Source organism: Panthera tigris, chromosome X, assembly GCF_018350195.1.
Source record: "Panthera tigris isolate Pti1 chromosome X, P.tigris_Pti1_mat1.1, whole genome shotgun sequence".
Classification (NCBI taxonomy): Eukaryota; Metazoa; Chordata; class Mammalia; order Carnivora; family Felidae; genus Panthera; species Panthera tigris.
This window is the reverse complement of record NC_056677.1, coordinates 21,136,428-21,149,505: the sequence shown is the minus strand read 5'-3', so window position 1 is coordinate 21,149,505 and position 13,078 is coordinate 21,136,428. Positions and strand designations below refer to the sequence as shown.

Sequence of the window (13,078 nt, the reverse complement as noted above, 5' to 3'; positions counted from 1 at the left end):
AGGGATAGTCTCATTCCATTCATAAGAAGACCCTCTGATCTTTTGGAACAAACAGAAGACAGGTGAAAATATTTTAATTCTTATCTTGATTCTCCTGACTCTATGACCTTGGACAAGCATGACCTGGAACCATATACCAAATTGTGCCAGCCCAGGGCTCCCCATCTGTAAAGGAGATTAATAACACCCACCTAAGAAAGTTCATTTTGAGATTAAAAGAGATATTATGGGGTGCCTGGGTGGCGCTCTCTCTCTCTCTCTCTCTCTCTCTCTCTCTCTCAAAAATTAATAAACATTAAAAAAATTTTAAGAGATATTATGACAGATGTGACTGAGTCTGAGAGTTCAACAAAAGTTTACTGAATGAGGTACATGGGAAGTAACCAAGATTTAGTGAAATACTGCTTTGAAAAATATAAGAGCACCAGGAAATAAACTTACCAAGTAAGGAAACAGAGAGTGGCCATCTTATAATGTTCATATAACTAGCCTATGTGCAAACAAGAGGCGTTACTTACCTTCAAAACCTCATTTTTAAATGTAAAAAAAAAATGGTATTCAGGCCTAAGAGAACAAACAAAGCTCATGTCCATTTGAACCAATGTAGGTGAGCAAAGGTGCCTCCGTTTCACTAATGAGAGGGCCCTGGGAGATGTTGGAATAATTGGGAGACATGAACGCTCTGTAATGCGAAGTACTAACAAGATGAAGAGAGAATATGTGGACAGGATGGCACCATCTCTGCTTTCACGGACAGTACTATTTTATTTTTGCTATTACTATTATCACTATTTCAGTCACTTTGGAAATCCATATGAAACAAGACTTCAGATCAGAAATGAATTCGCAACTAAATCCTCAGACATGATAGAAAGCTTTTGAATGAAAATCTTCATCATTTCTCAGAGAACCATTCAGAGAGAAGTACGACCACAGTTAAACCAAAGAACCAAAACCCAAACCCAAACCTGTATCCACCTAAGTACCATTTGTCCAGAATAGATATCAATTAAAATAGCCTAATATTAAAAATTTTTTCATTGGTGTTCACATGACCCTGAGGTCATTGATTCAACAGACACATAATCTGTATTAAGTGTATTTCATCAACTAATAATTGTAACATGTTTAAAATGTGTATGATTTCACTGTATCGTGACCATTCTGGCTTTTCCAGGACCATCTCAGTTTCACGTTTTCTATCATTGTGTAAATAGACATGTGTTTGTCAGACCATATGTCCCAATTTGGGATGCAAAAATTATGGTCTCCATATTTAAAGTCCTCAGTTAACTGAAATGTATAATGACCCAGAAACTCCATTCCAGGTCACTAGGACTGTGCTTCCTAATTTAAGTATCTGATTTATGCTTTATAAGAAATATTTCTTTACCACTTGTGTGTCATTTCATATGTGGACTTATCAAAGTGAAGGGATTCCCAAGAATGGATTTGGGTCAATTTTGCTTCAGCACAAATCAGTGATCACAGAAATTCCCCTTTTGTCCTCTTCGTGGTTTTTCTCAGCCTCTTTTCCCGTTCTTCTTGTCTCACTGCATAGTAAACCTTCTTAGTGCCCATGTTATAACAACTTCCATTCCAAAAAGCCCAGACAATGGATGATGTTTACTTGCTGTTTGCAAACAACAGAATCCACAGCGTTGCCAGCAGATGCCCTTGATTCACTGTGAATGAGAAAGGGAATTATAGGAAATCAGTGTGCATTGTGTGTCCAGCTGAGATAGAAGCTGGCAGAGGAGGCTCCAGGCAAAATTTCAGAGCATGAAAGTGTATCTTCTGGGCCTTTCCCACTATGGGGCAATCCCTTGGAGCCTGACCATCTCCCTTGTATCTCTATTCAAGATATGTCCACTTTTCAATTCTTTAAAGCCATCTTTCATTTTCTCAAGACCTGATAAAATGAATGGCTAACACCATACTTTCCAGATGATCTTATATTTCCATAGGGAATGCCTAGAAATTCTATACTCTAACCTAAAGCAATCATTTCTAAAACAAAAAATACCTTGTTCCACATTAGGTCAGTAAGGACCCATTTCCTGAGAACTGAGAATGGTCTGAGATTATGGTCTGAGAATGGTCTGAGGTAACCTACTTTCAAGCTGACAAATTAACCTGCCAGTTTCACAGGTGCTGACAGAAGGCAGGAGAACCCCGGATTAAAGCACAAAGGACTTGATTACCCACGGTACAGCCTGCCGCATGAGTCTCAAGTTTGTGTCAATTCCTCTTACCCACGTGACCCACGGGGTGACACAGAAGGGCTCCAATGGATCCTTGCCTGCAGTGGGTATGCACCACAGATGAGGATCCCCAAGCTTAGGGAACCTGAATCTTTTATAATGGGAAGCCAGCATGCCTGCTCTTTGTCCCAATGGGAGAAAAGATTTTTATTCTACTGGACAGTAAGCAAATCTGCCTTCTTCTCCAAAGGGCTGTGATCTGTATCTTCCAAGGAGGTTTGCTGTACAGACATCCTCGGAAAGAGAGTCCAGAACAAAGGTCCAACAGTGCCTCTACTCACGAGATGTGCAAAAATAAGAGACCCATGAAGAATTGTCTCCCACCGCTATTCAGAAAATGATTTTCACCAGTTATCCCAAATAATATCTGGTAGACTTTTGGTCCATACCTAGAGAACTAATAGACATGCATATTCGTAGGTCCCACCCCAGAGATTCTGATTCAGTAAGTCTGGGGTGAGGCTTACAATAGTCATTTCTTTTTTTAAATTTTTTTTAAATTCATGTTTATTTACTTTTGAGAGAGAGACAGACAGAAAGTGCGAGCAGGGGAGGGGCAGAGAGAGAAGGAGACACAGAATCTGAAGCAAGCTCTAGGTTCTGAGCAGTCATCACAGAGCCCAAGGCGGGGCTCGAACTCACGAGCTGTGAGATCATGACCTGAGCCGAAGTGGGACGTTTAACCGACTGAGCACCCAGGCGCCCCTAATGATGGTGGATCCTAGACCATCCTTTCTGCACTATTGTAGATGACAGTTTACCGATGTCTAGAAAATCACTGGAATTAGAATAGAATGAACAGGTGACAAAGCCCACAATTAAAAGCATATAAAGAAAAATGGAGTAAGCAGAGGAGTTAGTCTGCTCTTCCTCAGGGTGAGCAATACTAGGATTTGGATTTCAGGCCTCTATGCATAGCAATGAATTTTTCCCTGTGACTTTCAGCTAGGTGGTGACAAAGTTATTTTGCTTTCCTAAGCTCAGGGCTCAAAACTGGTGAGGTGTGATCCTACGCAAGCCCCGTCTGAGAGGTAAAGTCGCTGTTTAACAAGAGTGCCCGTTCTCGTTTGTTTCCTTCTTCTGCTGCGCTCCATTTTACCCGGCCCTTGATACTGAAGGTTTCCTGAGGGGGTGACACTGAATTTCTCCACCTCAGAAACATTTATCTCTTGATCCAGTATGTTCAAGGCATGCACATTCACATTGGCATTCGTCATAGTGGCAGACCAAGAAACACATTATGTAACAGGTTTTACTTGAAAATGTTTCTTATGTGATTTTTATGCCATTCTGAGAAATTAGGCCAAATCATAGCTTTATTTTTATAAGGACAGTTTTCCTTAACCTCAGAGACAGCTGAATAGGAGTCTTTAGAGATACTACTTACCCTGTTACTTATCAAGCATGACATGGTGTATGTATACTATACACGCCCTGCCCTGTGAGACCAAAATGAAAGGTGCCATTTGAAAACAAGGATCCAGAGCCTACAATTGAAGAAATAATGATTGTTTCTCAATCTTCACCCTCTTCAATTTCTCTACTCTATTTGATGTTGTTATTTGTGCTCTCTTTGAGGCATCCTACTGCCTTAACTTCCAGGACACCAAGTTTTAGATTTTTTTACATAATGATTTTTATCATTTTTTTATAAAATTCGTCCATGCTTATTATGTTTTTTCAAGATAAGCAATAGCGGGACACATGAATGGCCCAGTCGGTTGAGCATCCAACTCTTGATTTCAGCTCAGGTCATGATCCCAGGGTCATGGGATCGAGCCCCGCATTGGGCTCCACACTGACCATGGAGCCTGCTTGGGATTCTCTTTCTCTCTCCCTCCGTCCCTCTCCCCTATTCACGTCCCCTCTCTCTCTCTAAAATAAAATTTAAAAAAATTTTGAAAAGAAACTCTTTTTAAAAAAATAAAAAAGATAAGCCATAGAGAAAAGTATCAAAAAGCAAAGACTTACTCCAAATCACATCAAACAAAAATAAACATTGTTAAACACAGTGAACAATATGCCAAACTTCTATGACTGTAGAGATGGGACAGAGAGATGGGTAAGGATGTACGTAGATTAGAGAGAGAAAAAAAGAGATAGGAAAACAAACAGGAAAAGATAGAGTGATAAAGACCTCCTTATAAAATGGGATTATATTTGGGGCACGTGGGTGGCTCAGTCGGTTAAGCATCCGACTTCAGCTCAGGTCATGATCTCACAGTCCGTGAGTTCAAGCCCCGCGTCGGGCTCTGTGCTGACAGCCTGGAGCCTGCTTGTCTCCCTCTCTCTCTGACCCTCCCCCATTCATGCTCTGTCTCTCTCTGTCTCAAAAATAAATAAATATTTTTTAAAAATTTAATGGGATTATATTCTAAATGTTGTGTTAAATAAGATGCATTAAAATTTATATGAATTTAAAAGGAAGAGAAGAAACTGAAGGCATTTCCAGTTTAAACTGGTAGGTTGAACACATGTGGTTACCTCTAATACATCCTGAAACGTCATTAAAATGAGAACAAATGAATAAAGAAGAAAACAGTGTAGGTCCCCAAGGATAAAAGAGAATGGGGAAGAGCCCATAGCACACTATTTTGGAGAGGTGAAAGCCCAGAGATGAGTGGAAACCCATATACCCGTGTGTGAAGCCAGCAGTGAGAAAAGGTGAAACACATCACAGATTCCTAGTGACTCCAGGTGGCGACATGGAACGCAGTGCTTAAACACTGCTAGAAAGCTGCTTTAAGAAGCAGATAGAGGGGCGCCTGGGTGGCTCAGTCGGTTAAGCATCCGACTTCAGCTCATGTCATGATCTCACGGTTTGTGGTTTCGAGCCCCATGTCTGGCTCTGTGCTGACAGCTCGGAGCCTGGAGCCTGCTTCTGATTCTGTGTCTCCCTCTCTCTCTGCCCCTCCCCCCCTTTCATGCTCTGTCTCTGTCTTTGAGGAATGAATAAAGGTTAAAAAAAATTTTTAAAAAGAAGCAGATAGAACCCTCATGCACAGTCAATGTAAAGTGTTGCAGGTACCTTGAAAAACGATGGGACCGTTCCTCAAACAGCTGAACACAGTCATGGTATGACCAAGCAATCCACTCCCAAGAGAAGTGAAAACCTAGATCCACACAAAAGCTTGTGCATGAATGCTGACAGCAGCATTTTTATAAGAGCCAAAAAGCCTAAACAACTCAAATGGCTGACAGCTGATGAATGAAAAAACAGGATGTGATAGAACTGTGCAATGGAATATTATTTGGTCATAAAAAGGAATGAAACGCTGACACAGGCTACAACATGGGTGAACCTCAAAAACATTATTACAAGTTACAAAAACCACTCACCGAAGGTCACATGTTACATGATTCCATTGATATTAAGCGTCCAGAATATATTGGCAAATCCACAGAGATAGAAAGTAAGTTAGGGGGTGCCAGGGGCTGGGCAGGTGGAGGAGAAGGGGGAGTGACTCCTAACAGGTACAGGATTTTGCTTTCCAAAAATGTCTAGAAAGTATCATGGTGATATTTACACAACTCTGTGAACATACTAAAAAGTACTTAATAGCATCAATGGGTGAACTGTATCTCAAAGCTATTTTTTTTAATAAGTAATTGTTTCTTAAATTCCACCTATGAATGAAAATCACATGGTATTTGTCTTTCTTAGTCTGATTTATTTCACTTAGCATCATACCATCTAGATCCATCCATGTTGCTGTAAATTTCAAGATGTCATTTTTTTTAATGTTTTTTATTTTTATTTTTGAAAGAACATAAGCAGGGGAGGGGCAGAAAGAGAGGGACAGAAGATCTGAAGCAGGCTCCAGGCTCCGTGTGGACATGAGCAAGCCTGAAATGGGGCTCGAACTCACAAACCGCTAGATCATGACCCGAGCCAAAGTTGGGTGCTCAACCAACTGAGCCACCCAGGTGCTCCAAGATCTCATTCTTTTTTATGGCTGAGTAATATATATATGTGTGTATATATATATATATATATATTTATATTTATATTTATATATATAAATATATATAAATATAAATATATAATATATTATAATATATAATATATTATGTATATAATAATATATATAATATTATATATATAATTATATACATAATATATTAATATATATATATATTTATATTTATATTTGCAGGCAGAGTCCCTGTCTGCTTTCTTCACTATCATATCCCTGGCACCTGCACAGCATCACACATACAGGAGGCACCTAGTGAAACCTGATGAATGAATACAGACACTGGACAGCAATATTACACCTGTTTTTCAATTGGGATGTTGTGATAAGGAATAAATAAAGATATATATATATTAATATATACCCACCCCACATCTTTATCCATTCATCCATTGGTGGACACTTGGTAATATATACAGTTGTTGCATCATTGTATTATACACCTGAAACTAATATCACACTGTATGTTAATTATACTTCAATAAAAAACAAAGTAGAAGGTTACATTCCCAGATGTCCTCCTTACTTTGCACAGTCAGGCCACGGACCCTTCCCCACCTCTTCAGAAATTCAGAGACCTGTTCTCTTGTGAGGGTAAACCAGCAGGCTTCTGGAATGGGTGGCAGCAGGCCAGTTGAAGGCAAGAGCTCTTATGAAAGCAGCGGACTATGGGGCACCTGGGTGGCTCAGTCGGTTGAGCGTCCGACTTCGGCTCAGGTCATGGTCTCACTGTCCACGAGTTCGAACCCTGTGTCAGGCTCTGTGCTGACAGCTCAGGGCCTGGAGCCTGCTCTGGATTCTGTGTCTCCCTCTGCCTCTGCCCCTCCCCCCGCTCATGTTCTGTCTGTGTCTCTCTGTCAAAAATAAATAAACATTAAAAAAAAAAATGAAAGCAGCGGAATTTGAATAAGGGAAATTTCACGTACTAAACATAGAGATTCTTAGCCTTCTTTCCCATTCAGATCCCAGAACCCTGGTTGGCAGGCAGGATCTGTATGAGGGGCTGTCTCATAAAACCAAGACAAAAGATGAAGTACCTGCCTGACGTGGAGCCCTCGTGCGTAACAGTGGTAAGCAGGTATTATGGTGTGGTGGTTATGGACACTGACTATGGATCTCCATTCTCTAGGCCAGAAACCTAACTGTGCTGGCTATTGGCTGAGAGGCCTCTGGTAAGTTATTAACCTCTCATGCCTCATCTATAAAATGGGAATAATCACAGAATTTATATTATGGGATTGTTGTGAGAATTAAATGTAAACACAAACAAGGCATGGCATAAGTTTAAGCCTCTAATTATTTTTACAGTGATTATTTATGCCCCATTCTTAAATGTGACTAGATAAAGCATGCCAGGCAGTTAAGGAAAGTGTTTGCAATGAAAGATAGAAATCAAATAAAACAACAGGGAAAAAAGCCACTGGGAACAGAAAGCATGAAGGGAGATATGAGAAGATACTGTGACCCTGATCAATAATGGAATGCTAGCAAAGAACAAAAGTAAAAGAACAACAAAGAATGAAATAAAACAACTCCTGGTTAGAACTAAGAAAATAATTCAAAAAGGAAACCCATGGGGCCATGGGTCTAGCAAGGCAGAGACAAAGCAATATTTGAATACTGTGAATGGAAGAGGGAAAAAATGGTAAACGAAAACTAAGAAATTCTACATGACAATGATGTGCCACCTGGTACTGTCTGTGGTCTCCTGCCTAGTGGGTGCTCAACAAATACTTTGTACATTAACAAATAAATCAATGAACGACTAGAGAACTTCAGGAGAAGCAACAAGCCATGTGCCACTGAGAAGCGATATGCTGGCACAGTAAATCTTTTCTGGAAAGCAATTGAGCAATATGTCTCAGAAATGCACAAGAAAGTTACCCCAATAATTATATTTCCAGTAATTTATCCTTGGCAAATACTCTCAGAAATGTAAGCAAATGTTTATGTGCAAAGATCTTCGCTGCAGTATCATTCCATAATCAGAAACTTAGGGAAATCTAAATATTCAGTAACAGAAGTTTCAGTAAATATATTGAATATACTTATACAAGTTAGTGAAACTCATTAAAATGTGATTTTGAAGGCCATTTTATGATAATATGGAAATGTTCCCAATGATGGGTGAAAAAAGTAGGACACAAAAAGAAGTAAACTATATCAAGTTTGAAAATGTCAACAACTTCGAAATAAACTTTTGTTTAAACCTAACCTTCATATGGAACCACAAAAGGCCCCAAATAGCCAAAATAATTTTGAAGAAGAAGACCAAAGCAGGAGGCATCACAATCCCAGACTTTAGCCTCTACTACAAAGCTCTAATCATCAAGACAGCATGGTATTGGCACAAAAACAGACACATAGACCAATGGAATAGAATAGAAACCCCAGAACTAGACCCACAAACGTATGGTCAACTCATCTTTGACAAAGCAGGAAAGAACATCCAATGGAAAAAAGACAGTCTCTTTAACAAATGGTGCTGGGAGAACTGGACAGCAACATGCAGAAGGTTGAAACTAGACCACTTTCTCACACCATTCACAAAAATAAACTCAAAATGGATCAAGGACCTGAATGTGAGACAGGAAACCATCAAAACCCTAGAGGAGAAAGCAGGAAAAGACCTCTCCGACCTCAGCCGTAGCAATGTCTTACTTGACACATCCCCAAAGGCAAGGGAATTAAAAGCAAAAATAAACTACTGGGACCTTATGAAGATAAAAAGCTTCTGCACAGCAAAGGTAACAACCAACAAAACTAAAAGGCAACCAACGGAATGGGAAAAGATATTTGCAAATGACATATCGGACAAAGGGCTAGTATCCAAAATCTATAAAGAGCTCACCAAACTCCACACCCGAAAAACAAATAACCCAGTGAAGAAATGGGCAGAAAACACGAATAGACACTTCTCTAAAGAAGACATCTGGATGGCCAACAGGCACATGAAAAGATGCTCAACGTCGCTCCTCATCAGGGAAATACAAATCAAAACCACACTCAGATATCACCTCACGCCAGTCAGAGTGGCCAAAATGAACACATCAGGAGACTATAGATGCTGGAGAGGAGGTGGAGAAACGGGAACCCTCTTGCACTGTTGATGGGAATGCAAATTGGTGCAGCCACTCTGGAAAACAGTGTGGAGGTTCCTCAGAAAATTAAAAATAGACCTACCCTATGACCCAGCAATAGCACTGCTAGGAATTTACCCAAGGGATACAGGAGTACTGATGCATAGGGGCACCTGTACCCCAATGTTTATAGCGGCACTCTCAACAATAGCCAAATTATGGAAAGAGCCTACATGTCCATCAACTGACGAATGGATAAAGAAATTGTGGTTTATATACACAATGGAGTACTACATGGCAATGAGAAAGAACGAAATATGGCCCTTTGTAGCAACGTGGATGGAACTGGAGACTGTGATGCTAAGCGAAATAAGCCATACAGAGAAAGACAGATATCATATGTTTTCACTCTTATGTGGATCCTGAGAAACTTAACAGAAACCCATGGGGGAGGGGAAGGAAAAAAAAAAGGTTAGAGTGGGAGAGAGCCAAAGCATAAGAGACTCTTAAAAACTGAGAACAAACTGAGGGTTGTTGGGGGGTGGGTGGGAGGGGAGGGTGGGTGATGGGTATTGAGGAGGGCACCTGTTGGGATGAGCACTGGGTGTTGCATGGAAACCAATTTGACAATAAACTTCATATATTGAAAATAAATAAATAAATAAATAAATAAATAAATAAATAAATAAAAATAAACCTAACCCTCTCAGCCCCAATCCAGATGTCACACACCATTTTTGAATCTGTCTCCCTCTCTTTGCCTGCTTGAATCATGCATGATACCCCCATCCCTTGTTCTTCTGGATTCCAATAGCAATCTAACTGCCCTTCTTTTTTAAGCTTCTGGAAGGCAAGAATTACATCTCAAATTCATGCCTCCTTTCATAGCCAGTAAAATGCCTTGCACACAAAGCACTCATCACTTATTTGTAAATTCAAAGAAAATTATTATATGTCTATTGCATGCCTCGAACTACTAAGAAGTTAAAAGAGCATACACATGGACTCAAGAGATTTGGGTCCAAAATTAGGCTGTGCATGACTCTAGGCACATTAACCACATTAGGCCTCATTTTCCCCATAGTAAAACAAGAATGCCTTAGGTCAGCGTTCCCAAAGAACCTTAAGATGCAGATTCATGTACAAATGCTCCCAAGAAAGACGAAGGTTGGGGGTGTCAGAAAGGGAAAAATCCAAACAAGGGTGTGATCTCAGGTAAACTCCCAGCCTAACCCTGACCAGGGGAGCTCCAGTCACACATATAAAAGCTCCAACACTGCCCTACTTGAGTCATACTCAACACCTGTCAGTCATTGGCCAAGATGCCCTGTTGCAGGGTGGGACTAGGAGTGGGACCGTAACACTAAAGTCCCAGGCACTTCCTGCTCTGTGTGTCTGGGCAAAGCGGCTCCAGTAGTGCAAGTCCTGGCCATCCTTCAGAAGAAAGTCACAGGTAGAGGCCTTTAGAAGCAAAAGAACATAGAAGCTGTGGGAGGCACAGCATTCTGGGTAGAGGTCAATGGCCACTACAGAGGGTTTTGGAGTAGGTGACCTCTAAGCAAGTTTTCTGATTCAAATTTCAACAAGAGTCTTTTATATTTAATCTAGAAGATATAATCCATAAGAGACTCTTAGGGATTGAGAACAAACTAAGGGTAGATGGGGGGTGGGGGAGAGGGGAAAGTGGGTGATGGGCAGGGAGGAGGGCACTTGTTGGGATGAGCACTGGGTGTTGTATGGAAACCAATCTGACAAGAAATTAGATTTTAAAAATCTAAAAACAAATCTAAAAAAAAGAAAAGAAAAGAAAGGGGAGTGAGCCAGGTTCAACTTGAATCAATTGGGTTAATAGGATTTGTAAGAAAATAGTTATTCCTATTCCTAAGGTATCTAGAACCAAATCTCCCTATCCCTGATATGAATACATTAGGTTATATGACAATGAAAATTAAGGTTGTAGATAGAAGGATGTTTAATAATTATCTGATTTTAAGGTCAGATTATGCTGAATTATCAGGATAAGACAACTATTTCACAATCTTCTCTAAATGTGGAAGGAGGAGGAAGAGAAAGTGTCACAGTATGGGAAATGAAACTAGACATTATTTTTTCCCAATTGTTTTCTTGTTAATTCTTTCCCCAATAGCATAAAATGAACAAGAGTTCAGCTATAAAAACACCTGGGAATTCTTTATCTGGCTATCAAAATTTTATCTGTCATAAAATTAAAGCAAAAATAATCATTTTGGGGTATAAATATTTCACGAATAAGTAGTTATAAACTGATCGTAATTTTTCCACATTTTTGAAACACATTTTTTATCCTTTTATCCAAACAAATTAACACCAATGCACTGACAGTGGCATACACATTGGATACAAGCTTCTGGAAATCCAGGTTACTGGGTCATATCTCCATAACACAGTTGCAGAGGAGGAGATAATGATGTCCACCCAGTACACGACTACAAAGAAACTCACCAACAACAGGATAGTCTGGGTGGCCCTTCTCTCTGGGGAGACCCTCGAGGAGAGGCTGGAGCTGTGCAGCTGCTGGCACTGCCTCTGATGCCTGGACAAGAGAATCACCATATATGCACTAGAGAGCAGCATGGCGCCTATAAAGAAAACATCCCTGGGTAATGTCAAAATGAGAAGCCGTCCCCTGATGATGGAGTGTATGGGGGAAACCGAGCAGTATTTACTGACATGCAGTAGATGGATCTGGGTCGTGTTAGAAGAAGCAGCAGTATACAAGAGGCACTTACTATTGAGAGACAAACTAAGAACCCATAAGACAATAAAAGGACGGAAGGCGCATTTTGTGCATTTATGTTTAAACCTGACCAACCAGGAGGTGCTGGTGCTGGTGATGAAGGCCTGGAGGATGCTCAGGAGGCAGGTGATGTTCATGGACAGACATCGTGTCACTCCGTTCATGCAAAATAAAGCCTTATATTTGAAATCGTTCAGAAAGTTTAGTGTTTCCAACAGGTCTGTAGACAACAGCACAGTGAAGAGTTTCATCGTGTGGACAAATGCCAAGTGACAGATGATCAGGTTGGTGGGCTTAGGCCTGCGATCCAGAAGGTGTGTGAAGATGTGGAAGAGAAGGAGGAAGCTGTCGGCTGAGATTCCTATGACTGCTTGTAGATATTGTCGTATTTTAATGGTCATGTAAACGGAAGATGTGATCTTCATGGTCACAAAGAAAAAACATTTTTAGCTGGAAGAAACAGGTCTCACATCAACAATATCATTTACTTTGTTGTCATACTCCTCGCCACATCACAGTTTTCATCTTATCCATATTAGTTCACCCAATTAGTAAGTAAACCTATGTTGTATAGAGTATTAGAAATACAGTCTCTCTTAAATATGGAGAACAAACAGAGGGTTACTGGTGGGGTTGTGGGAGGGGGATGGGCTAAATGGGTAAGAGGCATTAAGGAATCTACTCCTGAAATCATTGTTGCACTAGATGCTAACTAATGCACATGTGACGCACTATATGCTAACTAATGTGCTAACTAATGTTGCACTATATGCTAACTAATGTGGATGTAAAGTAAAAAAAAAGAAAACTAAAAAAAAAGAAAACAAGATATAACTTAAATCTATTTGGGAAGATAAAATAAACATATATAAAATCACTGGATGCTAAGTCGATGTACACTCAAACATCAACACCATTCAGAAAAAGAGAAAATGCTAAGTTTAATCTGAAAGACATTCTAAAGGGAGTCAATCTGCAAGT

General features: G+C 40.1%; 1 protein-coding gene across 1 annotated transcript; it reads right to left on the bottom strand.

The window, feature by feature from the left end:
• Positions 1-11,596: 11,596 nt before the first annotated feature.
• LOC102950299 (vomeronasal type-1 receptor 90-like) lies at positions 11,597-12,498 on the bottom strand. Its single transcript, XM_015540096.2, is given in 2 exon segments — positions 11,597-11,721; positions 11,724-12,498. Coding segments are annotated over 2 exon segments (900 nt in total).
• Between the last annotated feature and the right edge of the window lie 580 nt (positions 12,499-13,078).